The 27,600-nt window shown below is 50.1% G+C and overlaps 2 protein-coding genes across 9 annotated transcripts; one reads left to right on the top strand and one right to left on the bottom strand.

Moving 5' to 3' along the window:
- Positions 1 to 187: 187 nt before the first annotated feature.
- Positions 188 to 5,221, bottom strand: PCED1A (PC-esterase domain containing 1A). 6 transcript variants are annotated; one of them, XM_057529374.1, is made up of 8 exons: positions 5,085 to 5,221; positions 4,380 to 4,524; positions 3,772 to 3,851; positions 3,424 to 3,662; positions 3,179 to 3,329; positions 2,815 to 3,082; positions 920 to 1,189; positions 188 to 574 (listed from the first exon to the last, which is right to left on the bottom strand). In XM_057529374.1, the coding sequence occupies exons 2-8, from the start codon at positions 4,501 to 4,503 to the stop codon at positions 327 to 329; spliced, it is 1,380 nt and encodes a 459-aa protein (XP_057385357.1). In that variant the 5' UTR covers positions 4,504 to 4,524; positions 5,085 to 5,221; the 3' UTR covers positions 188 to 326. The 6 variants fall into 6 exon arrangements, with proteins under 6 accessions (XP_057385357.1, XP_057385355.1, XP_057385360.1 ...); XM_057529372.1 differs by lacking the exon at positions 5,085 to 5,221 and adding an exon at positions 4,834 to 4,992; XM_057529377.1 differs by lacking the exon at positions 5,085 to 5,221 and adding an exon at positions 4,834 to 4,992 and having other exon boundaries at positions 920 to 946.
- On the top strand, positions 5,002 to 27,600 carry VPS16 (VPS16 core subunit of CORVET and HOPS complexes). 3 transcript variants are annotated; one of them, XM_007195825.3, is made up of 24 exons: positions 5,002 to 5,422; positions 21,028 to 21,116; positions 21,376 to 21,473; positions 21,561 to 21,689; positions 21,770 to 21,914; positions 22,039 to 22,154; positions 22,255 to 22,377; positions 22,508 to 22,563; positions 22,917 to 23,006; positions 23,103 to 23,197; positions 23,349 to 23,425; positions 23,882 to 24,013; positions 24,108 to 24,235; positions 24,365 to 24,400; positions 24,594 to 24,702; positions 24,866 to 25,000; positions 25,096 to 25,204; positions 25,295 to 25,392; positions 25,476 to 25,583; positions 25,905 to 25,982; positions 26,079 to 26,248; positions 26,330 to 26,426; positions 27,097 to 27,200; positions 27,316 to 27,600. In XM_007195825.3, the coding sequence occupies exons 1-24, from the start codon at positions 5,022 to 5,024 to the stop codon at positions 27,458 to 27,460; spliced, it is 2,868 nt and encodes a 955-aa protein (XP_007195887.2). In that variant the 5' UTR covers positions 5,002 to 5,021; the 3' UTR covers positions 27,461 to 27,600. The 3 variants fall into 3 exon arrangements, with proteins under 3 accessions (XP_007195887.2, XP_057385354.1, XP_007195891.2); XM_057529371.1 differs by lacking the exon at positions 27,097 to 27,200; XM_007195829.3 differs by lacking the exons at positions 23,103 to 23,197; positions 23,349 to 23,425; positions 23,882 to 24,013; positions 24,108 to 24,235.

The following is a 27,600-nucleotide window of genomic DNA, read 5'->3' as shown; positions in this document are numbered from 1 at the left end:
TGTTAAGTACATGTGTGTTCTGGTAAGGGTGTAAACAAGTGTGTGCGACAGTAGGAAGGATGCATTCAATGATTTCTAAGCAGTGTGGGTTAAAAGGTCCAAGGTTGCAGAGAGCCCAGAGGCAGCCTCTCCAGCTTTTAAGATCATGGTTGGGAAACCTACTCCCTTACACAAAAAGATGCTACTCTGTTCTTCCATGCCTTTATTGGTGACAGCAATGGACAACAACAATGCCAGGCATAGCAAGATACCCTGGCCCAGCACCTGGGGTAGCAAGCAGGCACTGCAGGGCCACTGGCACATTCAGCCCCAGCATAAGATCCACTCTACCCAGGCCACGTCCCCGAATGGGCAGGAGGCCATCTGTCCAGTTTGTATGTATGGATCAGCCTGTCTGAGTGTCTGGGACGCTGCCTGCAGGGTGCCCCTGTCCTCGGCACGTGGTAGGGGCTGGTGTGAATACAGTGTGGCATCCCCCGGTGGACGGCCAGGCCCCGGTGCTGACCATGGGGGATAGGGCTGGGGACTGGAGGAGGCAGGGGGCCAGGCACAAAGTTCACTCCGGGGCTACATCCTACAAAAGAACCAGCCATTATCAGAGTGGGCTTCTGGCCAGGGTGAGCCCAGCTCTGCCTTCAGGCAGTTCTGGTCCTCCAGGGTGAGTTTCTCTGGGCTTCAATCCCCATTTGCAAAATGGCAATACTACTTCCCCTATTTCCAAGTCAGGAAATTGTGACAATCAATGAGCTAATTAATGAGTCTACAGATGCTGTTCCAGACTCAGCTGTGACTGAACCCAAGCCTGGGGGGACAAGGGCTACCCAACTCCTCTCAGCCCACTTGGACACAGGAGGCTAGAATGGGGGACGTTCAAGGGGATGCTGGAAAAGGTGTGCTGGGAGGTTGTAGAGGCACCTACCTAAGTGGGGTGGCATCGAGCAGTCTTCTGTTGGATTAAAATTGAAGAATTCATGGGGTGGGAAGGGCTGGCCTGGGAAAAAAGGGGGATCCTGGGGCAGGGGTGGAAACAGAGGAGGTGGGGAGGGCTGAGGAAGAGGGTAGGGAAAATGCATGGGAAGGGGTAAGGGAGAGGGTGGGGGCAAGGCCAGCTGCTCCCCGAAGTCTGGGGGCTGCCCCTGGCTCCCCTGGAAGAGATGATCCGGCTCTGGCCAGTCCTCAATCCACGGGTCTAGGAATGGGATGGTTGTTTTAGGTAGGCCTGGGGAGCCAGGCTGCCCTGAACTCTGGCTGTCCACACTTCTAAACCTCTACTCTCTCCTCTTGGAGAACACAGCACCCTCTATTTCCTACCCAGGTTTCCTCATCCCCTCTCATTTCAGGCCAAGCCCAAGCTGTGCTCTTTCTTCCCTGCCTGTATCAATAGTCAGTGGATTTGCCTTTGTTCTGACCTCATGCTCCCCTCCAGTCTCCTCCCTCTGTTGCCCAGCTCCTGTATCTTTAGCTTTTTCCTCTCCCAGCTCCTCGCCACAGACCAATAAATAAGCTTAGTAAACCTTCTCTCTTAAAAACAAAGATCCTGTCACTTCCTTCTCCCAGTAGGGCCCTGTTCCTTTCATATTTCCTCCCACAAAGAGTATTCTGCCCAGGTGCCATTCTCTCATCAACTGCTCACTACCTCTTTTAACCCTACTCTACTCCTTCAACATTTATCCTACGAAATGTAACCACTTCCTCGCTTCCTGACAAGTCACGTGGCTAGTAGCCTCTGTCCTCCCTCAAAGTGACTCTACCCTTGTCTCCTTTTGTTTCCTCCATCAGCCCCTCTTCCCTTCCAACTCCAAAACATGGCTATTGTTTTGCTCTTTCCATCGCTGTTCACATTCATGCCCTCAGCTGCCATCTCCCTGCTGGGCACCACTGACTCCAAATCTACTCAACATCTTCACAGTACCTCAAAGAGATCTGCCCTAACCAAACTCACCAACTCATCCTCCCACCCAACTCTTCCCTTTGACGTTCCTATTTCTGTGGCTCCAAACTGGATTCAGAAGACCTGAGCCACGACAAACTAGCCTTACAACCTTTAGAGCAACCCTTCCTTTGTTGGGGATCAGTTCTCCAACTGATTTAGATGAGATTTAGTTCTCACCTAAAAAAACAAAGAAATTGGACCATTATATAATCAAGGTCCTAATTCACTTCCCTGATGCTCCAACTCCAGGCTAAAAGTGACATTCTTGACCTCTCTGTGCCCTCACATCCTTTAATGCTACTACAGCCTTCTAACATGACTTGTGTCTCCAATTCAATAAACACTATCCTGTAGGTACTATGTACACAGCAACTGTCCTAGACAAGTGGCTTAAAGGGATGAGTTGTCAACGAGTGAGGCAGGAACATTAGCCTTGGAGGACACGATCCAGGGCAGAAGCAGATATGGAATCACCCACGATGTTCCCTTTATAAGCAAGCAGGAACTGAGGGGCTGACAGCACCAGCCAAGGGGCTTCGTTGTTTCTGCCACACTGCCTGGATTACCTTTCCTCTGTTTCTGCCTTTCCACCCCCCACATCTACTTCTATCTAAAAGTATTCCCATTCCTTTCCCGTTTATCTGTAGCATAAGGGTCTCTGACATGCTGCCTTATGTGCTCAATGCTCATTCACATACACATAGGTGACCACACGGCTAGACCATACAGAAACCCAGGGGAAGGAAGGAGCACTCAGGATCCACAACAGTCCTTCAAGGGGCCTCTACTCCCCTTGAGGATCTCTGTCCTGTCGTTTATGAGCCCTATGCTCTGAGGGCTCTCTTTGCATCACTACCGTCCCCACTTGTGGTAGGGCTCACCATGGGGATAGTCACGCTTCGGCAGCTCCACACCCCAGGCATCAGCCACATGGGTCAGAAGCAAGTGTGAGAGGTGGCGGTGAGCATGCTGGTCCCAGTGGACACCGTCCCGGTGACGGTGCTGTACTGCATGCCGGAAATGAAAGTGGAGGTCCAAGACATCGAAGCAGTGGTCCCCAGCCAGCGTAGCGCTGTAGAAGTTCCCTTCAACCACATCCCGCCGCAGAGAGCCCGCCAGGGGCTGGAGCTGAGTGAGAAAGTGCAGCATCTAAGAGCCACAGAATGAAGCAGGTTCGGGAGGGAGGGTCCTCTATCTACCAGTCAGCTGCCCCGTCCTCTATCCTAAGGGGCTCTGGTCACTTGCCTCAGGCAGAAGGAAACCCCCAGTGACACGCTCTCCTAGGGGCATTGCCATGTTCCACACCAGCAGGCAGGAGTCTGGCAACACCTGGTCCATGCGCATGAACACCCGCTCCAGGTTCTCTCGGTAGCTCTCCATCGAGCAGCGGCCATACCTGTTGGGTAGCACAAAGGGTGGGCAAGAGCACAGGGGTGGGTGGCCTCTGAGCCATACCTCCACCCCCGGTTTCCCTCTGCCCCCGCCCCAACCTGGAGAGATCCCAGAGGCAAGAGTTGATGATCACCAGGTCCGGGGCAGGCCCATATGTCAGCTCCTCCAGGACTCCCTCGAGGTACTCGGAGTAAACGCGGGTGAGGAAGTAGAAGCGTACAAGGTGGTGGCCAGAACCCGAGCAGAACTGGCGGACCTCCCGGTACTGTGTCCCGTTGTGCAGCTCACCCAGCTGACCCCCAGCCACCAGTTGGTCCTGTTCAAAGCTCAGCTCCCCCTGCCCACCCCCCCACCCAGCTGGTCAGAACCCATGCCAGGGAGGAGGACCCTACCAGGCCAGAGTCTGTGCCCACCCACCACCGGCATGGCCGCCAAGCTTCCCTCACCTTGGCTTTCAGCTGGGCGGCTGTGAGCAGTGAGTCTTTCTGGAGCAGAAGCACCAGGTCTTTGTACACAGCCCGCTGGACTGCAGGGAGAAGAGATCCTGCGGCTGAGGCAGGCCGCACTCCACCCCAGCTCCTTCCAAATCCAGGCCTCCCATCTTCCCAGGGCTGGGGTTGCCCAACACCACCTTTGTGGAGTGTTGACTTAGAAGCAGAAGAAAAGGTGAGGTTAAAAAGTCCTGGCACTACCTCTGTTCCTTCTAGCTGTACACCACTCCTCAACTCAGTATATAGTGACCCAAGATCACCTGGCAGAAATAAGTCAGTCAAGTCACCCAACAGACAGACAGCACAATCCACCGCTTCCATGAGGGACATTGTGGGGGACCGTCAGGAAGAAAAATGCTGAGCAAGGATGGGGTGAAAAGCTTGACAGACTACATCTGTCAGGACACCTGTGGAAGGCGTTAGGGAAATCAAAAGAGAAAACCTACTGGACTGGAACAGACTAGGGATCAGGAAGGAGATTTGAGATGGAGACAAAGGGTCCAGATGCGGAAAACAGGCTGCAAGTGTGGGACCGGGAAGTGTGATTCTAGAAGGGCACTCACTTGAGTCCCCCAAGATGACCACGAACTTGTTGTGTAGCAGCTGCTGGACTTCAGAGGCCTGGAGATGGACCATGGTGCTTCCCAGCGGGCGGCGCAGCTCCTCGTTCTCCAGACAGAAGACCATGCCGCCGCCAACAACGACAGGCTGCAGGGAGAGGCCACTAAGCCGCGCGAGGGCGGGGACTCAGGACAGGTTGGCTCCAGGACCCACACGGAATAAACGAGACCCGCGGCAGCGCCCTCCGGGCTGCTCTGGGCTACAGGGACCAGGTGGCGGCAGCAGAATGGGGCCCATGGTGGCGCCGGTCTCCATTACACTTGGCACAGGAGGCAGGAGGTCGCCAGGCCCGCGGGGCTCCAGGACACCGAAGCGCTTCCCGCGCGGTGCAGCCCTGCGCCCCGCCACGTGCCCGCCGCCGCCCCGCGCATGCGCGCGCTCGCTCGCGCCAATTACCGAGTCCCGGGGCTCCGCGCCGTTCATCCGCGACCCGGGCAGGCCCGCACACCGCGCGCCACGCCCGCAGCGGGCTCCGGGCCTGGCCTCATGTTCCCGCGCCCGAAGAGGCCGGTCGCTTCAGCACAGCCTCTGCCCCGCAGAGCCCGTGCGTCCCGGTTAGCGCAGCCCGACGCCCAGCACTCTCCATGCGTGAGTCGCGGAGGCCCGACAGCGCCTGGGCCCTCCCCGCCCCGGGCTGCGACACTCACAACTCCCACTTCCGGTCACCCATGTCCGACTCTGCCCGACCCCCCCAACGCCCGAGGGGACAGGAAGGCAGCAGGGGTGGCCGCCGTGGGGAGCAGGAGCCAGGGCCGGGCCCACCCGGGCGTGGGAGGGGGCGCGGCGGCGGCCAAGTGCAGCCGCCCACAGCCGTGACGGCCGTAGCCGCGGCCTCGCCACGTGACCCGGACGGGCGGAAGCGGAAGTGCCTTCCTGGAGCCCGCGCTAGGTGGGTGTTCCTCGGCGCTGGCCGGCTGCCGCCTGCACCAGCCATGGACTGCTACACCGCGAACTGGAACCCGCTTGGGGACTCTGCCTTTTACCGGTGAGCCACCCCGCCCTGCCTCCCACGTTCTAGCTTATCCCGCTCGCCCGCCGGCTCGAGTCTCTGAGCGGAGCCGGAGGCGCGCGTCGCGGTCTCTACGGCGCTGGGGTCCGCCCGTCGCCGGCTCTCCCGCGGCGTCTACCACTTAACATACAGCCACCTAGGGCCGGGCCTTCCCCTTCTCCGGAGAAGGAAACTGAGGCAACCGTAGTGGTCACACAAGTAGCGGCACAGCCCAACTGAAGCCCAGGGCTGTCAGCCTCTGGAAGGATGCTCAGATCACGTTGAGGGTGGCCGCCCACGGGTGACAGTGAGTGCTCGGTCTCCTGCCGGGAAGTGCTGCTGAAGTCAGACCAGGGGTGCTCCTGCGGGGGCCGGCTTGCACAGCGGGTGGGATAACAGTGCTGACCAAGGCTGGGAGAAGGGGGCGAATCGCCGCTAAATCCAGAAGTAGCGCGAGTGAGGACCCCCTGTTAGGGACAGCCCTCTCATGGGAGCCGTGGAGTCCTAAACCACTAATCTTTCTAAAGTGTAGACTGATCACGTCATTACCCTAATTAGGATTTTTTTCAATGGCTTCCCTTCTTTGAAAAACAAAGTACAAACTCCTTCTCGTGTTATGTCTATAAACCGGCCTTATTTGTTTCTTCGACTTCAATTTCTTCTTCAACTCCTATCCAAATCTGTGTTCCAGTTGCACAGAACAGGATCCCAACACATCATGACGTTTCAGGGCTCGCTATGTTTGCACCAGCCTACAGTTCCTTCTGTGAACACTGCCATTTCCCTCTTTACTTCACTGGAGAATTCTTACTTATCCTTCAGGACTTAGTTTAAGGGTTCTTTCTGAAACCTTCCCTGATCTAATCCCAATAGACTTGACTTTCAGCTGACTTTCCTTTGGGTCTCACAAGACCCAGTGCTAAGGTCTGTTTTGTATGGCACAATAGGGCAATGTTTGTATAGGTTTCTTCTGCTAAACCAAATTCCTTGAGGGCTGAGAGCATTTCTTGCATCTCTTTATCTCCAGTGCATATTTAGAACAGTGCCTGCTATGTAGTGGTTGCCTAATAAAGTTAAAAAAAATACTTTATTGATTGCAACTAAAGATCACAAAGGCATCGCGTTGGGGTCTTAGAAGACAACTGTTCATGCTAGTGAAACTATATACCATTGTTATTCACATGTTAGAACTTTTCAATGTAATCTTTAATACACAAAATGTCAGCCCTTAACACTTCTGAGGTGGACAAATGCCTTGATGCAATTTTTAGCGATCTGTTGCATTTGTTGTTTATTTCTGATTCTTATAAATGTGCCTGTACAATGTGAAAAAAATTGCAAAAATTTAGTTAAAAATCAGGGAAGTCGGTAGGAAATAACAGTGATTTAAACTTTTTGTGGAGAAGGGTTGTCAGTTGACATAGGTAGCATGTAATTTAGTGTTTACAACACAGCATATACTTTTAAAAATATTAACTTGGGGCTTCCCTGGTGGCACAGTGGTTAAGAATCTGCCTGCCAATGCAGGGGACACGGGTTCGAGCCCTGGTCTGGGAAGGTCCCACATGCTGCGGAGCAACTAGGCCCATGCGCCACAACTACTGAAGCCCGCACGCCTGCAGCCCGTGCTCTGCAATGGGAGGGGCCACTGCAATGAGAGGCCTGCGCACCGCAGTGAGGACTGGCCCCCGCTCGCTGCAACTAGAGAAAAGCCCGCGCGCAGCAACGAAGCCCCAACATGGCAATCAATCAATCAATAAATAAAAAATTAAACTGTATTAATTAAATTAAATTATATTAAATTAAATTAAATTATATAAATTAAAATATATGTTGCCTACGCAGGCTTATTAAATAGAGTACTGAAAATGGTGACGTCATTGCCGTAGAACTCCTGTTTATCATATGAAGCCTTAGCTTTGTTTATACACCAATAAAGTTTTACTATCTTTTTTTTTTTTTTTTGCTGCGTTGGGTCTTCGTTGCTGTGCGTGGACTTTCTTTAGTTGCGGCGAGCGGGGGCTACTCTTCTTTGCGGTGCGTGGACTTCTCACTGCAGTGGCTTCTCTTGTTGTGGAGCACAGGCTCTAGGTGCGTGGGCTCTAGAGTGCAGGCTCAGTAGTTGTGGCACACAGGCTTAGTTGCTCCACGGCATGTGGGATATTCCCGGACCAGGGCTCGAACCCGTGTCTCCTGCATTGGCAGGTGGATTCTTAACCACTGGGCCACCAGGGAAGTCCCCCAATAAAGTTTTAAATGAGTGTAAGTGTTGAGTACATGCCATAGACATGGTCTGCGTGGCTAGCCTAACCCTTACCTGTGCTGTACCGCCAGAAAGGAGTAGAGGTATAAGCCTTGCTGCAGACGATGTGTTGCTCTTGGTAATGGGTGTTGAGCCTTTCTATGTACTAGACACCATGCTAAGTACTTTATGTGTATTAAATTGTCTAAGTCTCACAGCCCCATGAGGTAGGTATCATTATTTTAACCCCATCTTACTGATGAGGAAACTAAGGCACAGAGAAGTTAGGTGACCGGGTTACACAGATAGTGGAGCCAGGATTTGAGCCCAGTCTTCTAGAACCTGTGTTAAAGCATAGGGTTTTTGTTTTTAAGTAGGAAAATAAAATAAGTGTTTTAATTTCTCTACCAGAGTAGAAAATATTTTAGGTGCAGATACTAAGTTTTATTTATATTTGTGCATAACCTTATGCCAGCACTGAATACATGTTCAAATAAGTGAATGAATGATAAACAGGTGGCGGACATTTCAAGTCCTATCTACAGGATGGGATTCTTTTGCATTGGAAGTAGTGTTCTGGAAAAATCACTAATTTGGGAGGGCAAGGAGAGGTAATGGTGATTAGTTCTTATGAGGCTCCAGAATTTTAACCATTTTTATTCTAAAAACCCAGTTTGGGGTAATACCATTAAATAATTTTGCCCAACCCTTTGCCAGGCTGAATGTATATTGGGCCAATAAAAAGACATGGACCCTTTCTGCCCTCAGAACTTATAGCCAGTAGGGAGACAGTTGATAACCACTAATGACTCTGTTTGATCATAAGCAGTGAGGTAAAGGAGAGTGTAGGGTCCTCAGAAAGCATATAACAGATTGGTAAGTCAGAGGAAAAGAAGACTTTCTGAAGGAAACAATACCCCGTACAGAAGATGAGTAGACCTAGGTGGAGGGAATGGGATCCAAGAAGAGCATATACAAAGGTCCTGAAGCAAGAGAGACAGGGACACTCTCAGTGACCTAAATAGAGAGAGCCAATGTGGCTGGAGTGCCACAGACAAGGGGACAGGATAAGAGACCACTTTATTTGAAGACCAGTGGGAAGCCTAAATGAAAGGATTGATGTGATTGGATTTGTGGTGTGTGTGTGTGTGTGTGTGTGTGTGTGTGTGTGTGTGTGTTTAAGTTCCTCCTGGAGGCAATGAGGGGACAGGTTGGAAGGGGCAAGCAAGAATGGAGACTGGTTAGGAGGCTGGTGGAATAGACCAAGGAGAAGTTAATGGTGGTGAGCCCTGGAGATGGAGAGAAGGGGACCAGTTGGAGAGATATTAAGGGGGTAAAATTGAAGGACATTGTGATGAGTTGCATTTGGTAGGGAGGAGGAAGAGCAACAAATCAAGGATGACTTGGGTTTTTGGCTTAACATAATGAGAAAGGAAGAGTGAGTATGGTGGGGAAAAGGGTGAGCTTGGTTTTGAACACAGTGTTTCAGGTACTTTATTTTTTATTTTTTTACAAATTTATTTTTATTCATTTATGTATTTATTTATGTATTTATTTTTATTTTTGGTTGCGTTGGGTGTTTGTTGCTGCACATGGGCCCTCTCTAGTTGTGGCGAGTGGGGGCCACTCTTTGCTGCAGTGTGCGGGCTTCCCACTGCGGTGGCTTCTCTTGCTGCAGAGCACCGGCTCTAGGCGCGGGGCTTCGGTAGTTGTGGCTCGCAGGCTCCAGAGCGCAGGCTCAGCAGCTGCAGTGCACGGGCTTAGTTGCTCCGCGGCATGTGAGATCCTCCCAGACCGGGGCTCGAACCCGTGTCCCCTGCATTGGCAGGCAGACTCCCAACCACTGCGCCACCAGGGAAGCCCTCAGGTAGTTTAGAAACATCCTTTATGGTGAAGGAAAGGAGACTGAAGATATATTTCGTACTTGTGGAACTCTTCGTAGAAGAGAGGATGACTATTTTAGTAGGTTTTATGGCTTTGTTCGTTTGTCTGTTTTGCACATATAAACATGAACATGAAAAAAAATCGGGGTTAAATACACATAATATAAAATTTACTATCTTATTCATTATAAAGTACAATCCAGGAGTGTTAAGTATATTCACATTGTGCAATCAATCTCCAGAACTTTTTCATCTTGCAAAATTGAATCTCTATACCCATTAAATGATAACTCCTCATTCTCCCCTTCCCCCAGCCCTGGCAACTACCATTCTACTTTCTGTCTTTATGAATTTGACTACTCTAGGTAGCTCATACAAGTGAAATCATACACTATTTGCTTTCTTGTGACTGGCTTATTTCATTTAGCATACTGTCCTCAAGGTTCATCCATGTTGTAGAATGTATCAGAATTACCTTCCCTTTTAAGGCTGAATAATATTCTATTGTATGTATATACCACATTTTATTTATGCATTCATCTGTCAATGGACACTTGGGTTACTTCCACCTCGTGGCTATTGTGAATAATGCTGCTATAAACAATGGTGTACGAATATCTCTTCGAGACCCTGTTTTCACCCAGAAGTGGAATTTCCGGATTATATGGTAATTCTGTGTTTAATATTTTGAGGAATTATCCTACTGTTTTCCATGGCAGCTGCACCATTTTACATTTCCAGCACAAGGATACTTTAGTAGTATTTATTTTTAAGGCAGGCTGGAGTCAAGGGATTTCGGGGGTGATTGTGGTCTCTCTTCAGGGCCTGGGGATTTTGGAACTGATGGATTATTCCCCAAGGCTAGACCTGATGCACTTCTTCCTCCGCAGTGGTCTGATAGCTCAGCCTGGACAGGCTGGAGATCATCTATTTTCACACAAGCTCTTCTCTTACTGCAGTGGACCGTGCTTTTCCAGCAGTTCAGCTGCACTGCAGCAGGGATTTTGTCACTGTTTCCCGGAGGGGGCTGGAATTGAGACTACCATACTTGCTAGATTTAGTGATTTTCTGGTATTAGACCCAGGGTCCATTTACTGCTGCTCTGGAGAGTTCCACTTCCAGGACCTGCAGGTAGAGGAGAAATATGTAGCTGACCTTCCTCACTGAAGATACGGCCTAGCGTCACAAAGTCCTCACCTCTAGACTTTTCTGAGATGCTGCTCTCAGTCTGTCCATCCACGCCCCAGGCCAACCTCGAGGCATAGCTTGAGTCACCTCACTGTCCCTGAGAAGCCTTCTTTACCTTGAAGCCTTGAGGAGGTGGCCGACGCTTTGCTGCTCTTCGCTCCCTGACCCTTACTCCTGTACCCGTACGCTTCTTTCCCACCCCAGTCTGTGTCGATGCTAACCTCCTGGACTGCAGCCGAAGCCTCCTTGGGTCCCTCCTGCCAATCGCTGACTTCACCTTGTGCTTCCCAGAGAGCTGGAAATCATAGCCTAGAAGAGTGTAGGGTTCCCCTGACGAAATCTGCCTGTTGTGTTGCCAGCCTGCCGAGGAGATGTGCCCCGTCTCCCTGCCTTCTCAGAAACCATGCGCTGTCCGTCCACCCTCCTGCCACCACAGGTTTCTCCAGCGGTTGTTGCGCGGGACCCCCTGCATCAAGGTCACCCGAGATGCTGGCTGCATGCAGCTTCCTAGGCCAGATCTACTCCATTATCTCTGGGTTGGGTCCTGGGAATTTGATCTGTATTTTAACAAGCAGCCAGGTGTTTCTTTGCTACAGGAGAATTTGAAGACCTCTACATTGTTTTCCACGATCCTTACCCCCAAGGGCTCCCTTTCAGACCTCAACCTCTATATTCAAATCTCCCCATCCTAACAAAAAATAAACTTCCCTATTCAAAAAATAAACAAGTCCCTCCTCCTCACCTCACCAAAGGTCTGAAAACTGCCACCTATACTTGCTTCCATTTTCTCTCTTCCCACCGATCACTCACTATGGTCTGACCACCCTCTTCTCAGTGACATCCTGTTACTGCACTGGACACAGCTCAGGCCTCATTTGAGCTTGACTGCCTGGGGCATTGGATAGAGGTGACCTCCCTTTTTTCTTGGAATTTGTATTTAACTTTTTACAGTGAAAGATTTTAAATGTACAACAGAGTAGGAATAATAGAATGAATACCCATAGCCATTGTTTAGGCTTAAAAATTATTATCATGTTGTAATACATTTGCTTCAACTACTTGTAAGTTTAAGAAAACTTAAGAAAAAATTCAAATATACATAAATGTTCTAAAAGTAGTGTAGTGGACATCCATGTGCTCATCACCCAGCTTCAACAAGTGTCAGCACTTTGCCATTCACTTTTCATCTACCCACCCCCCATCCCTCAACACACACACACTTTTTGGGACCATTTAAAAACAATCTCCAGACATCTTTTCAATCAGATACATTTTCTGCTATATTTTAAAGTAAATTATAGTCACACCTTAAATGTTTATTACTTTGAAAAAAAAAGACAGTTTCCTATAAAATATAGTGCTATTTCACACCAAACAAAATGAACATTTAATATCATCTGACAACCAGTCCTTCTTCAGACTTCTCCAGTTGTCTTCAAAATGCCTTTTTATAACTGGTTTGTTCAAATTGAGACCCAAATAAGAATTAGTCATTTGCTTACCCACCCCCCCACCCCCCCACCCCCCCACCCACCCCTGCACTGCGTGGCTTGTGGAGATCTTAGTTCCCTGACCAGGGATTGAACCTGGGCCCCCGCAGTGAAAGTGCTGGGTCCTAACCACTGGACCACCAGGGAATTCCCTGCTTATCTCTCTTAATTAAGTCTCTTGTAAACTTGAACATTATCATCCTACTCTCACCCCTACCCTTTGTTTTCATGACATTGACTTGTTTTAGAGACCTAGTCGCTTTCTGGATTTGTCCCCTTGCTTCCTTGTGGTGCCTTTGAACTTTTTTCTCTATCATAGCCTGTATTTCCTGAAACTGTGTTAGATCTAAAGGCTTGATCAGATTTAGGTTGACATTTTTGGCAGAAACACCTTGTAGGTGATGTGTGTGTGGTGTTCATCTGGAGGCATCATTGTATCGGGTTGTCTGCTACGAGGGAAGTTGAGATTGACAGGTGTTTGGAGGCTGATGGCCACATTCTCACCCATTTTCCCCCTTGTGACAAGCAAGTGGTCTGTGGAATGTGACACAGTTAATATCACTATGATTCTAATTAGGAGACAAGCCATACAGTGATTAAATAGGGGAAGTTTAGTATAAAGAACTATTAAACTGTGATAACGAAGTAACTATAAGATAAAATAAAACTGTCCTTTCCTAGGACTGAGGAGAAAGGAAGGACAAGTTGGAGGGGGGGATGCCCTCCCCAAGCCGGGGTTCCTACCTCGCTGAGGAAGGTATAGTTGCAGCCCACTGGTTGGTGGGGGAGTTGCTGGTTTACCTGGGCCAGAGCTGGTGCACAGTCACTGGACAAGCAGGAAGCAGCCCTCCTGGGCACAGATAGGGCACAGGTGAGCCATAGCTGGTGGCCAGGTTCGTGGACTTGCACAGGGAGCACCCGTATGAGCAGGAGACCTGGAGCATGCGGTGTCTTGTGGAGAGAACCACGGGAAGGTGGATGCCAGTCCAGGCCAAGGCTGTGAGGTCACCAAGGGATTGTGTGTTCTGGGCGCATGGTTGGGGCAGAGTATCACCAGATGTCCTCATACCCACACTGCTAACCGACCTTGCAGCTGTTGGAAACAGCCAGAGACCCCCCTCCTCCTACAATATCCCTTAACTACAGGGCCCTCTACTGAGAAAGCTTAACATCTAGCTCTCTGTGGAGCATGTATTGAAGGATGAATTTGGAGCTGGGAGGCAATAATTTGATAACTGGCACAGTCCATTCTGTGGCTGATCAGCTTCCACAAGTGCCCTCTACACTTCAACTCCCTCACAACAACGAAACAGCTCTATATTTCTGCTTAACAAGATACCATCCTTCTTACAAGTAAACTTCTTTTTCCCAAAGTGAGAAGACATACAGTCTTAACAGTCATTGTATCAATCACTACATTAGTTACTCCTCAAATTGAATTACAGTCCCACTGAATATTCTGTTACCTAAAAATTGAATTTTAAAGTTAACCTCTAATAATTTGTGTATAAAATAAAAATGGGAAGGAGAGAAGATAATGGCTGGTATATATATATAAACGCATGCATACGACAAGCACAGAGAAAATACACAAAGTGGCTATAGTCTTCATTTCTGTAACTGGTCACAAGATCATAGTTAATATCTATGGCTTCCTTTTTCAACTGCCCATCCCATATTTCCCTTGCTCTCAGCCAGAACCTTCACTGCTCTGCTCTTTACATAGTGAAGTGACCCAATCCTCAGTCATTCTGCTTTTTTTGGTTGCTGAGGTTTTTCATTAACCTTTTTTGTTAGACACGGAAGTACTAAGAGGTGCCCCAGAGGATCCCCTGGGTTTCAGACATAGTCCTCCTTGCCTCCATTGTATAGCAGCAGCTTCATTTCCCCTTGGCCATCAGGATAATCACTTCAGCCAGTAAATTAACCCCATTTTCTTGCCTGTTGTTTCAGTGGCATAAGGAGCCCCAAATGGCAAGGTAGCACTCTTTTTTTTATATATATACATTTATTTATTTATTTATTTTTTGGCTGTGTTGGTTCTTCATTGCTGTGCGTGGGCTTTCTCTAGTTGCGGCGAGTGGGGGCTACTCTTCGTTGCAGTGCGCGGGCTTCTCATTGTGGTGGCTTCTCTTGTTGCGGAGCACGGGCTCTAGGCGCGTGGGCTTTAGTAGTTGTGGCACTCAGGCTCAGTAGTTGCGGCACACGGGCTTAGTTGCTCCACGGCATGTGGGATCTTCCCGGACCAGAGCTCGAACCCATGTCCCCTGCATTGGCAGGCGGATTCTTAACCACTGCGCCATCAGGGAAGTCCCCAAGGTAGCACTCTTGTCTTCTAATTCAGTGAATCCATTGTTGTGTCCCCTGGTGGAAACATTCTCCCCTTGGAGACTAAGCTCTCCAAACCAATAGGTCTCAAAGTTAGTGAAACTGGAAGCAATATTTTAATGAGAGTCATTAGGTGTAATAGTGAGAGGAGTCACTCCCACTTCCACCCCTTGATTCCAGGTCCCCCGTATTCTGACTGTGGAGGAGATAATAATACCATGTAATGGTCTCTGATGCAAAGCATAAGCTTGCATCCTGTAAGACAGGGCCCCATACTTTTAGGATACTGTCTCCCAATTGGTGCTTTAACTGAGTCGTCAGTACATTTAGACCAGCCACTTCTGGGTAATGGGATATAAGGTAAGACTAGTTGATTCCATGGACCTGAGCCCACTGCTGCACTTGCTTTGCTGTGCAGTGAAGTCCTTGATTAGTTGCAAGGCTTTGCAGAATGCTGCAACGGTAGATGAGACATTCTGTTTGTTTGTTTATTTATTTATTTATTTATTTATTTATTTATTTATTTTGCTTGTGCTGCGTTTTAGTTGCGGCATGTGGGCTCTTAGTTGCATTATGAGGATTCTTAGTTGTGGCATGCACACGGAATCTAGTTCCCCGACCAGGGATCGAACCTGGGCCCCCTGCACTGGGAGCATGGAGTCTTACCCACTGGACCACCAAGGAAGTCCCATGGTACATGAGACATCCTGTAAGTCCACGATGGTAGGTGCTAGCAAAGGCATTACAGGTAAAGAAGACAAATCCACATCCAGAATATGTATTCCAGTGAGGACAAATCTTTGCCCCCTCCGTGATGGAAGAGGTCCAGTGTAATCGACTTGCGGACTGCTCCCCCTGGGAATGGTGCCATACTGGGGCCATGTACTGGTCTCTGCTCTTGGCCGATTAACCACTCAGCAGTAGTGTTAGCCAGGTCAGCCTTGGAGAGGGAGGCTCCCAAGACATCTACCTCAAGTGAGAGCATAACAGGGTTTTCAAGTAGAGGAAGGCTAGTCTCCTCGGACACAGGAGGGCAAGCTGCTTCCACTGGTGAGGAAGACTCAGAATGACTTGGGGGCTCAAGATTGTCAGTTTCATCTGGGTCTAGCCAGTTATCTCCCTTCCAAGTTTCAGGATTCCTTTCTTTTCTAATTAGTGCCCTAACTTTCACATGTGCTAGAGAATTTAACCGTCATTGTTTAACAACCCATACAATTAAACTCTGTCTTTGATTTTCAGCAGTAGCAGCTGTGTGACTACAAGAACTAAAAGATTGTTAGGCTGTTACAGAAGCTTTCTGCTTCTCAGACCATGACTGCAGCTGAAAGTTAATGGACCTAACCTTGTCATTTTCTCTTTGTAAATGTTCAAGTGCCCTCAAAATAACCCATCCACACCACAGCCTTTATAATCATCATTATTGCCATACAGTCAAGCACGTGTTTGACTTGGCATTTCACTACACTGAACTACAGGTTTGGTTAATTGTGATGCTGCTGCACGCAGTGGGTTACTAGCATCCGTTTTGCATTGTCAGGGAACACGGCACTGCACCCAAGCCCAAGCACATGGCCAAACCAGTCCTCAAATCCAATCTTTAGGGGTCTGTCTCCTGGGGCCACTCCCTGCACCAATTAGTCTGGGTCCAGTCAGGAGATGTAAACCGGGCCAGTTTAATAAATGTAAGGAATTATTAAGCTGTCATAAAGAGTAACTATAAGATGTGAGAAATTTTTATATGGTAGCCTAGGGCTGAGGGAGAATACTCAAGAAACGAAAAACTTGGAAGGAGGGACCTTCCCCAGGCTGGGGTTCATTTCAGGCCTCAGAGAAAATACAGTTGCAGCCCACCGGATGGCAGTGAAGTTTACTGGTTTCCCTGGGCCAGAGCTGGTCCACAGTTGCTTGGCCAGCAAGAAGCAACCCTCTGAGGTTCAGCGGGTAGGGGGCACAGGTGAGCTGCAACTAGGGGTCAGTGGAGTGGGCGTGCAGAGGGAGTTGGGGAGCTGATGCCGGCAGCCTGGAGCACTTAGTGTCTGTAAGGCAAGCCACAGCCAGTGATTGGGTGCATGGTTGTGCAGAGGGGGTCAGTGGAAACACTCAAGGCTACAGGCAGGGCAGCCAGTGGCCAGGCATCTTGGCATGCAGAGGGAGTAGGGCCTGGTGTAGGCAGGAGGCCTGGAATGCCGTGTCTGTGCAGGGAGCCAGTCTGGGCAAGCCTTGGAGGTTGCTGTATGGCTGGTCAGAGCACCACCAGATGTCCTCACACCCTGGCTGCTGGGTGACTGCCCTGCTGGAAGCAGCAGGAGAAGCCTCTTCCTCGTGCAGTGTTCCTCCAGCGCCCTCTACTGAGGAGGCTCAACATCAGGCTCACTGTGAAGGAGAAATTCTTAAAAGAATACTGTCTCTTATCACAAAACACATATGGAAGAGTGAATTTGGAGCTGTTTGTCAGTGAATTGATAACTGGCATGCTAGGTCTGTTTGGATATCTATCTTCCCATCAGATTTCGTCTAAGGATTTTAGTAACAAAAGGTCAAAAGAAATGCACATGGGGTTGAAAAATTCAAATAATGCAGAAGTATATAGCCTACAAATTGTCAGTCTCCCTATTCCCCTCCCCCATTCACCACCCTCTCCAAAGGTAACCACTGTTTCTCCACGCTGGCTCAGTGTGGAGGCCTATGAGAGTTCTTCTATGTATTTACACACATACATATGATTATATGTAAATATGCTTGTAAAAATATGTGCTTAGTTTTTTATTGTGTAAGTGGATTCATATGGTTCATACTGCACTGCAGCTTGCCTTTTTTTTTTACTTAACAATATATCTTAGAGGCCACTTGATGTCAACATACCCAGTCACTTTGTTAATAGACACATAATATTCCCCAAAATGGGCATAAGTAGTTTATTTAACCAGTCTCATTTTAATGGGCATTTAAGGAGATTTTTCCAGGATTTTTAGAAACCATTTTAAACAGTGCTGCAGTGAATTCATACCTTTGTGTACTTGTGCAAGTAGTTTCATAGGTTAGACTCTTGGAAGGAAATTGCTAAGTTAGAGTGCATACACATTTAAAAATTGGATACATAAGTGCTTCATTCTCTTCCATAAGGGTTGAACCATTTTACACTCCCACCAATATGTAGGAAAATGTTCATTTTTCCACATCTTCAGCAATATTCCATGTTATTTATTAACCTCTTAATTTTTTGCCATTCAGATGGCCAAAACATAAAAATAATTTTTAAATTCATAATTACCTAGTTGTTAAGTATGTCTATTCATGTCCTTTGACTATTTTTCTATTTTGTCTCTACTGATTTGTAAAGGAGCTCTTTACAAGTTCTCCCTGATAACCCTTTGTTACAAATGTTACAGATTTTTTCACAGTAGTCACTTGACTTTTATGTATTAATGTTTAACATACATATGTTAAGTTTTATGTGATAAAGTCTATCAGTCTTTTCCTTTGTAATTTCTGGGTTTTGTGTCTTAATCTGAAAGACGTTTCCATAGTTCACATTATGAAAATATTAGCTTACATTTTTCTCAAGTTTTTTATGTTTTGTTTTTAAATATTTTCACATAGTTATGATATAGCCCTTGACCATTTTTCTTTTACTTTTCTTTTTTTTTTTACAAGTAATTAGAGTTTTTTTAAAAAAGTATTTTTGTTTTTATTTATTTATTTTTGGCTGCATTGGGTCTCCGTTGCTGCGCGTGGGCTTTCTCTAGTTGGGACGAGCGGGGGCTACTCTTCGTCGTGGTGCGCGGGCTTCTCATTGTGGTGGCTTCTCTTGTTGGGGAGCACGGGCTCTAGGCGCATGGGCTTCAGTGTAGGACGTGGGCTCAGTAGTTGTGGCTCACAGGCTCTAGAGCGCAGGCTCAGTAGTTGTGGCGCACGGGCTTAGTTGCTCCACAGCATGTGGGATCCTCCTCTACCGGGGCTCAAACCCGTGTCCCCTGCATTGTCAGGCGGATTCTTTACCACTGCGCCACCAAGGAAGCCCTAATTAGAGCTTTTTGTATTTTTAAGAACAGTATTCCTTTCTCACATGTGTTACATTTTTTTCCCTTTTCATAGTTTGTCTTCCTAGTTTGTTTTTGGTGGATTTATTTACTGTATAAAAAATTTTTAATGCTAATTTTTTCATAATTAGCTGTTACTGTGGTTTAAAAACTCAGTCTCATTCCCATCCCTGCTCCTCTTCAACTGATTCCACCCCTCACCTGCAAGTAACCACTGTTACTAGATTCTTAGAGACTTTGTAGTTTCTTTTTTCAAATAGAAGCAAATATAAATATGTATTGTTTTTACACCTTTTATATAGAAGTACATAGAAGTTCTTAATTTTTATTTAGACCCACTTGTTATTTTTCTTAGTGACTTCCAGGCTTTATATCATGTTTAGGAATTTTTTTTCTACTTTGAGATTGTAAAAATAAGCAAGATTTGTTCTGATATGGCTTTTTTTAAAACAGTTAAATCTTGAATTCTATCTGGAAAATATTTTATTATATAGAGATTAAGTAATGAAATAGCATTTATTGTGATACTTCTCATATGGCCCATTTTCTCATTTCAAGTATCAATTTGCACCAGTTTGAAATGCCATCTTTATTACATACTCTATTCCCAGGTCTTTTTCTGGACTATCTTCTCTTCCATTGATCTGTTTGCTTATTCCCGTGCCAAAGCAAGTTTTAATTAACTTTAGTTTTTTTTAATTTTATTTATTTTTGGCTGCACTGGGTCTTCATTGCTGCGCATGGGCTTTCTCTAGTTGTGGCGAGCAGGGGCTACTCTTTGTTGCGGTGGCTTCTCTTGTTGCAGAGCACGGGCTCTAGGCACGCGGGCTTCAGTAGTTGCGGCACGCGGGCTCAGTAGTTGCGACACATGGGCTCGGTAGTCGTGGCACACGGGCTCAGTAGTTGTGGCTCGCAGGCTCTAGAGCACAGGCTCAGTAGTTGTGGTGCGTGGGCTTAGTTACTCCATGGCATGTGGGATCTTCCCAAACCAGGGATCGAACCCGTGTCCCCTGCGTTGGCAGGCGGATTCTTAACCACTGTGCCACTAGGGAAGTCCTTAACTTTAGTTTTTAAGTGTATTCGATATCTGATATATATATCTGTTTTCATGTTTTCAAATGTTCTTAAATATTATCCAGTATTTTCTCTTTCAGATGACCTTTTTTGCCCCCCCAGATGAACTGTAGAATCAGTTTGTGCTTCCCTACCCACCAAAAAATTGGGCTGATTTTTATTGGAATTCTCGTGCATTTATAGATCCTTTAGAATATTTCTTCGTGTCTTCTATATCCTTGAGTAAACTGATTTGATTTTGCAAAAAATGTTTATTAGGTTTATTCTTCGGTATCATAGTTTTATTGCTATCAAGATTAGGATCTTTTTAAAAGTTATATTTCTTATTAGTTCTTGCTATGGTATAGAAAACTAATTGGTATAGAAAAAAATATATTGATTTTTGTTGATCACTTACTGAGCTCTTTCTTTCATTGTTCCATAGACTGCTTTGGATATTCTAAGTAGACTATCTCGTTATTTGTAAATAAATAGTAGCAACCTCATTCCTTATTCAAAATGGAAACCTCTGGGTTTTTTTTTTTCTTAAATTATTTTGGCTAGAATGCCGAGAAGAATGTCAATAGAAAGAAATGATGGACATCTTCCTGATCTTTAACGGGAAGTTTCCTGAAATGATACTAGCCGAAACACCCTCCTTCTTGAACATTGTCTTCTCTTGGTATCCTGGTGTAGTGTCCACTCCTTCTCTGTCCCCTTTTCCCCACCTCCAGCCTTCAAATGATGGCATGCCTCAAGCCTCCTCTGTCTTCCCATGCAGCACGTCTCTTGGTGATCCATGCATATCTCAGATTGCAGTCATCTTGTGCCAGTTTGTAAGTTCAGTTACCTCCTGTGAGTCAAGCATTCATATATTGGCATTTGCAACCCAGGACTCTCCCTAGCTCTAGGCTTACTAAAGAGCTCCTCTTGGATTTCTTTCAGGCACTGCTCACTCAGTACCTCTAAAACTGAGTTCATTAGCAACAGGCGTTGAGCTGGACCCCTGGGTATAAAGCCCATAACCAGATTCAGTGTTAAGAACCAGAAATAGAAGAAAAGCTGTCTATCCTGAGAGGCCCTCCTGGAGGGTCTTATTTCCTGTTAATGCAGGCTCAAGCCAACCACCCCACCCTAGTCCCACCTCACTCTGTGCCCTGGATATTGGCCACACAGCCTGCCCTCCAAACACCCTCTGCTCCCTCACCTGCTATCCCTAAGCATGCATGTGGTCAGCTGGCCTAGCTGTTTCTAGTCATCACCCCTCCCTGCCCCTCGCAGGGGAACAGATGGAGGCATTAGGGGCTCCTCTGGGGCTCAGCCCATCTGGATGCAGGGTCATGACGAGTCTAATCTCTGTTTGTCACTGTGTGGGCAGGAAATATGAGCTGTATAGCATGGACTGGGACCTGAAGGAGGAACTGAGGGACTGCCTGGTGGCCGCCGCGCCCTATGGGGGCCCCATTGGTAAGTCGCCCCTCTGGCACTGCATGCTCTGGGACTGCGGGATGAACTCAGGGTCCTTGATTCCTGGGGTCCTTGCTGTTGGGTGGTTCTTGCTGGCATATGCTACCCACCCCCACTCCACCCTACTGAGATGCTTTTAATTCTGGTTCTCGGGAGGCCTGCTGCATGTGGGGCGGGCCTAAGGAGCTAGCTCGTAAGGCCTGCTTCGCATGGGGTGGGCCTGGGCAGCTAGGACAGAAGGTTTCTTCTCAAACCACAGCGCTGCTGAGGAACCCTGGGCGGAAGGAGAAGCCTGCCAGCGCACGGCCAGTTCTCGAGATCTACTCGGCTTCTGGTGTGCCTCTGGCCAGTCTGCTGGTGAGCACCCTGCCTGCCCTGCGGCTGGGGGCTGGACAGGGTTCTTCATCCCGAGGACAGCTTCCGGAACCTCCCTCTCCTCTGCAGTGGAAGAGTGGGCCCATGGTGTCCCTGGGCTGGTCAGCTGAGGAGGAGCTGCTCTGTGTGCAGGAAGACGGGGTCGTGCTGGTTTATGGGCTTCATGGTGACTTCCGGAGACACTTCAGCATGGGCAACGTAGGGGCCCCAGGGGGCTGGGGAAAAGGGATGGAGTCTGGGAATCTGTGGCTCCCTCAACCCACGGCCCCTCTCTCCAGGAGGTGCTCCAGAACCAGGTTCTAGATGCCCGGATCTTCCATACTGAGTTTGGTTCTGGGGTGGCCATCCTCACAGGGGCTCACCGCTTCACCCTCAGTGCCAATGTGGGCGACCTCAAACTCCGCCGGATGCCAGAGGTGCCAGGTGAGGCCTGACACCCCTGAGGCAGCATTCATTGCCCACAAATGTGCCTGCAGTCCATGGGACCATCAGAGGCAGAAACTGTGGGCTCTGGTCAGCCTGAGGTTGTCCTCTTCCCTGGCCGCAGGTCTGCAGAGTGCACCCTCATGCTGGACCACAGTGTGCCAGGACCGAGTGGCACACATTCTTCTGGCTGTAGGACCTGATCTTTACCTCCTGGATCACGCAGCCTGCTCTGCAGTGGTGAGGGGCCTTGAGTGGGAGTGAACTGGAGGGACTGGGGGAGGCAGTGGGAGGCTCTGAGAAGTCAGTATCTTTGGTGTCTTCCCCGGCCCTGCCGCAGATACCACCTGGCCTAGCCCCAGGAGTGAGCAGCTTCCTGCAGATGGCTGTCTCCTTCACCTACAGACACCTGGCGCTCTTCACAGACACAGGGTACATCTGGATGGGGACAGCATCTCTCAAGGTGTGATCCTGGGACAACACAGGGGCACCATGCCTTGTCTAGGAAAGATCTCTTGTGGGTAGGGGAAGGGCTTTTGAACCAGACTGGTGACTGCTGAGACAGGGCCATGACATTCCCTGCACCCTTTCAGGAGAAGCTGTGTGAGTTCAACTGCAACATCCGGGCTCCCCCGAAGCAGATGGTCTGGTGAGGATGAGGGTGTTATCCTGGGGGTAGAAGTGGACATAGCCTTGTCTCCTGGGACATGTTGGTTCATCCTGTCTACTGACCAAGCCAAGTGGAGCTTGCATCTTGTCTTCTCTGCCAGTGCATATTTGAGGGGCCAGTCCCCTGTGGGCCCCAGATACCCCTGGGAGTTGACAGCACAGGATGAGAGGGAAGCAGACAGGTCAGCCACAGGAATGGGATGAGCGGCAGTAAGCCTGTGCAGGGTTGTCCCAAGGCAAAGTGATACAAGCAGCGATGTGGGAGACATGGCTGTGGACCAGGCATCCTGTGTGTCCCTGTGTGTGTATGTGTGTATGTGGTGCTGTCCACAGGTGCAGCCGTCCTCGCAGCAAGGAGAGGGCCGTTGTGGTAGCCTGGGAGAGGCGGCTAATGGTGGTGGGCGACGCACCTGAGGGCATCCAGTATCCTTGGAGGGCTGCTGGGGGTGAGGAGGGGGAAGGAGGGTCGCCTGCCCTGCCCCATCTCTGGGTGCTCTTAGGAACCTTGACCAAGCTCAGGTTCGTGCTGGATGAGGACTCCTACCTGGTGCCTGAGCTGGATGGGGTCCGCATCTTCTCCCGCAGTACCCATGAGTTCTTGCACGAGGTTCCAGGTGAGGCCCTCATAAGAGCGCCGGGTGACCCGGGGCAGGGGCTCCTCGGCACCACAGCTGCCCTGGGCCCGTGCCCCAGAGTAGGATCAGGGTACTGAGGTAGGGCTGAGGGTTTCCTGACCCCCTTTCCCACTTACCAATTTCCTCCCAGTGGCCAGCGAGGAGATCTTTAAAATTGCCTCAATGGCCCCTGGAGCGCTACTGTTGGAGGCCCAGAAGGAATATGAGGTAAAGCCTTGGGCTTCTCCTTGGGCCCCAGGATGCTGTCCTTCCCCTTCCCCTAATTGGCCCAGCCCATGCCCCTGCAGCCAAGTGCTACCTGTCAAGACAGGGGTCCAGGCAGGACATTGGGCTGGGCTGGGCTAGAGAGAGCTGGCTCAGGTGAATCGAAGGGACGTGGTGTCCTCTGTGTGGTGATAGGGAGGGGCAGGGAACCCCCAGTCTAGGCACAAGTCAGGGCTCTATTGAGAGGTCTCAGGGCCCTCACAGGCAACTGTGGGCTGATATAGGGGTGTGTGTGGGCACCTTGCGGGGAGGACTGAGTGAGCTGAGGGGATTTGGGGTCCGGCCTCTGCAGCCTTCCAAACAAGCCCATTTGAACCACAGTCCAGAGGGGTTGGGGGCCAGACATGGAGGTGTTCTCGGTCATGACGCACTGTCCCTGGCACCTTCCCTGCTCCCCAGAAAGAGAGCCAGAAGGCGGATGAGTACCTGCGGGAGATCCAGGAGCTGGGGCAGTTGCCCCAGGCCGTGCAGCAGTGCATCGAGGCAGCGGGACATGAGCACTGGCCAGACATGCAGAAGAGTCTGCTCAGGGTTGGGCTGGATGGCAGGGCTGGAGGGAGGGGGTGCTGGGCAGGGGTGGGCTGGCAGAGAGGGAAGCTCTCTATTGCCCTCTGGCTCTTTTCAGGCGGCCTCCTTTGGAAAGTGTTTCCTGGACAGATTTCCACCCGACAGCTTTGTGCGCATGTGTCAGGACCTTCGTGTACTCAATGCCATTCGGGACTATCACATCGGGATTCCCCTCACCTATAGCCAGTATCCCCAAGTGTGCTGACAGGGTGTTTACTTCAGGGGTGGAAGGGCAAGGGGATGGAGATGCCTCCTGAAGGTCCTTGGCAAATAGGACTTATCTCCCAGCTGGATCCTTAACCAAATAAAATACAGATACAAGCAGCTCACCATCCAGGTGCTGCTGGACAGGTACAGCAAGCCCAAGGGTGCTGGGAGGAGGGCTGTAAGTGGGGAGGCATTACAGCCCCTGGTGTGCTCTTGTGGTCACTGCTCCTGATTCATTTCCTTGGGATCTGGGAGGCTGGAGTTATAGGCTGGGACCACTCTGCCCTCTTTCTACCCCACTTTATCCCTTGTGCCCTTCACCTCCCTTGTCTGCCAGGCTTGTGTTGCGGAGGCTTTACCCCCTGGCCATTCAGATATGTGAGTACCTGCGGCTTCCTGAAGTGCAGGGCGTCAGCAGAATCCTGGCCCACTGGGCCTGCTACAAGGTGAGGATATATGACAGAGTTCAAGGGCATTTAGGGGCTTACAGGCCCTGGTGAGGTGTAGGAAATAAGTGTAGAGCTGAAAGGGTGGGTCCTGATCAAGGCAGTGGGGGTGGGGGTTAAGGGGTGAGAGCCAGGTTTGTGTGACACCCCCTTCCCTCTGCAGGTACAACAGAAGGACGTGTCTGACGAGGATGTTGCTCGAGCCATTAACCAGAAGCTGGGGGACACACCTGGTGTCTCTTACTCTGACATTGCTGCACGAGCCTATGGCTGTGGCCGCACGGAGCTGGCCATCAAGGTTTGGGCGCCTAGCCCTCCCTGGATGCTCTGATGTGGGTGTTAGAGGTCCCCAGGCCAGCTCCTTCTCTCTGTGCCTTCCTCCCCACCCCACAGCTGCTGGAATATGAGCCACGCTCTGGGGAACAGGTTCCCCTTCTCCTAAAGATGAAGAGGAGCAAACTGGCACTAAGCAAGGCCATCGAGAGTGGGGATACTGACCTGGGTGAGCAGGGTTTGGGTGAGGACAAGGCTGGGGACCCTGGGCTGAGCAAGGGGCTGGGCTGGACCCGCATCCCACCTTATTGTCCCATAGTGTTCACGGTGCTGCTGCACCTGAAGAATGAGCTGAACCGAGGAGACTTTTTCATGACTCTTCGGAACCAGCCCATGGCCTTAAGTTTGTACCGACAGGTGTGTGCAGGGGGGCAGCGTGGGGTGGAGCCTCCTGAGCCCTTGAGTTGGCCTTGCTGACTGCCCACCTGCTGTGGCCCCAGTTCTGTAAGCATCAGGAGCTAGAGACGCTGAAGGACCTTTACAATCAGGATGACAACCACCAGGAGCTGGGCAGCTTCCACATCCGAGCCAGCTACGCTGCAGAGGAGGTCTGAGGGCCGCAGGGCGGGTGGGGCCCACGGGCTGGGCCGTTGGTCTGGCTCCTTCTCCAGGAGTCTAGGCCTTGAGTGCGGCACATACTCCATTTGGTCCTCACTGTGGAGGGAGAGCTTGAGAAGACATGAGGCCAGGCTGGGGATTGGTCCCAGAGGAGCTGGTCTTCCCATTAGGGACAGTAGAGCCGTGCACCCAGCGGCCAAGGCTGGCAGTGGTAACCCTGGGCACAGGGATGGGGGAGAAAACCGTAGCCTGGGTGGGAGGGCCGAGGTCCTTTGTGCTATGAACTCAAGTGTCCCTTCTTGCCCTTGCAGCGTATTGAGGGGCGAGTTGCAGCTCTGCAGACGGCAGCCGACGCATTCTACAAGGCCAAGAATGAGTTTGCAGCCAAGGTTTGTCCCGTTCTTCTCTAACAACCTCCTCTCCTCCCCTCCCGGTCTTCCCTCCTTGTCTCTCTCATCCCTGTGCTGCCTTATCCCTGTCCCCAGGCCACAGAGGATCAAATGCGGCTCCTACGGCTGCAGCGACGCCTAGAAGATGAGCTGGGGGGCCGGTTCTTAGACCTGTCTCTACACGACACGGTCACCACCCTCATCCTCAGCGGCCAAAACAAGCGCGCGGAGCAGCTGGCACGTGACTTCCGCATCCCTGACAAGAGGTAGGTGAGGGCCTGGTCTGCCTATAGGTCCCAGGACCCCCTGCCCCTCCTGCAACACCTCCATGCCCAACTTTCCCACAGGCTCTGGTGGCTGAAGCTGACCGCCCTGGCAGATCTGGAAGACTGGGAGGAGCTAGAGAAGTTTTCTAAGAGCAAGAAATCACCCATCGGCTATCTGGTGAGATGGGGCCCTTCCTCTACCCCACCTCCAGTGAGGTAGTACTGCGGAGAGGGCCAGGCTCAGACAGTCTGTTCACACCTCTGTTCAGCTCTCCCACAGAGCTAGTGGGAGCTTCGTGGGCCAGGCACATGGGAGGATGGGCCTGAGTCTGCCTGCAAACGTTGTGGGGAGGGAGAATGAGCTGCTTTCCCCAAGGAGGGCCACAAGGGACACCACGTGCCTGAAGGAAAGTCCTGTTTGGGGGGGAGGGGCACAGGGAGGGCACATATGCGAGGCAGTGGAGGATGTTGAGGGGTTTGTTTTCTGTGGCAAGCGGTTCAGAGGTGTGGTGGGTCAGTGGGATAAGGGCAGCCATGAGAGAAAACTCAGGCCCTGGGAGGGCAGGAAGGTGCCTGCTGTGAGTGGGTAGCAGTGGATGGTGGAGTGGACACATGGAAATAATTGGTCTCAAAGCTCTAACAGATCTTTGTGGTAGGTTGTTTCTGCCCAAAGAATGTTGAGATCACAACTGTTGTATGTGTATGTTGGGTGGGAATGGGGGGGCGTTATACAGACTGAAGGGTATATAAAATACATTGGGATAATAAATCCACTGGGCTTTGCTCATAAGAGAGAGAACAGGAGGGCTCTGCCTTATCTTCCCTCTCCACCCTCTCCCTCTCCTAAGCCCTTTGTGGAAATCTGCATGAAGCAACACAACAAATATGAAGCCAAAAAGTATGCTTCCCGCGTGGGTCCCGAGCAGAAGGTCAAGGCCTTGCTTCTCGTTGGGTGCGTCTGCTGAGAGCCCTAAGGGTGCTGGGTGGCTGAGCCAGTGGGCTGATGAGAGGCATGGTTTGTGCCCTTGGGCAGCGCAATACCATCTCCCCTCCTGCTGAAACCCCAGGGACGTGGCTCAGGCTGCAGACGTTGCCATCGAGCACCGGAATGAGGCAGAGATGAGCCTCGTATTGTCCCACTGCACCGGAGCCACAGATGGGTCCACGGCTGACAAGATTCAGCGGGCCCGGGCTCAAGCCCAGAAGAAGTGAGGGACCTACCTGCTCATCTCCGCAAGCCCTGGGCCTGGCAGAAGTGTCACTGCTCATCTAGCTCTTCCCCCAGAGCAAAGCCCGAAGAGCTGGGATGAGAACCAGGGTTCTGGTTGTAAATAAAGTCGAAACATTTTAGA

This window comes from Balaenoptera acutorostrata, chromosome 15 (genome assembly GCF_949987535.1).
Source record: "Balaenoptera acutorostrata chromosome 15, mBalAcu1.1, whole genome shotgun sequence".
In the NCBI taxonomy this organism is placed as follows: domain Eukaryota; kingdom Metazoa; phylum Chordata; class Mammalia; order Artiodactyla; family Balaenopteridae; genus Balaenoptera; species Balaenoptera acutorostrata.
This window is presented reverse-complemented; position numbering and strand designations above follow the sequence as displayed.

Bases quoted from the DNA above. Each gene is read 5' to 3' on its own strand.
- PCED1A (XM_057529372.1), bottom strand. From the start codon at position 4,860: ATGAACGGCGCGGAGCCCCGGGACTCG. The intron at 3,330-3,423 runs GTTGGGGCGGGG...GCTACCCAACAG, and splicing joins TGCCTCTGGGATCTCTCCAG to GTATGGCCGCTGCTCGATGG. The intron at 3,083-3,178 runs GCAAGTGACCAG...TGTGGCTCTTAG, and splicing joins GGGGTTTCCTTCTGCCTGAG to ATGCTGCACTTTCTCACTCA.
- VPS16 (XM_007195825.3), top strand. From the start codon at position 5,022: ATGCGTGAGTCGCGGAGGCCCGACAGCGCCTGGGCCCTCCCCGCCCCG. The intron at 21,474-21,560 runs GTGAGCACCCTG...TCTCCTCTGCAG, and splicing joins TGCCTCTGGCCAGTCTGCTG to TGGAAGAGTGGGCCCATGGT. The intron at 21,690-21,769 runs GTAGGGGCCCCA...CCCTCTCTCCAG, and splicing joins GACACTTCAGCATGGGCAAC to GAGGTGCTCCAGAACCAGGT.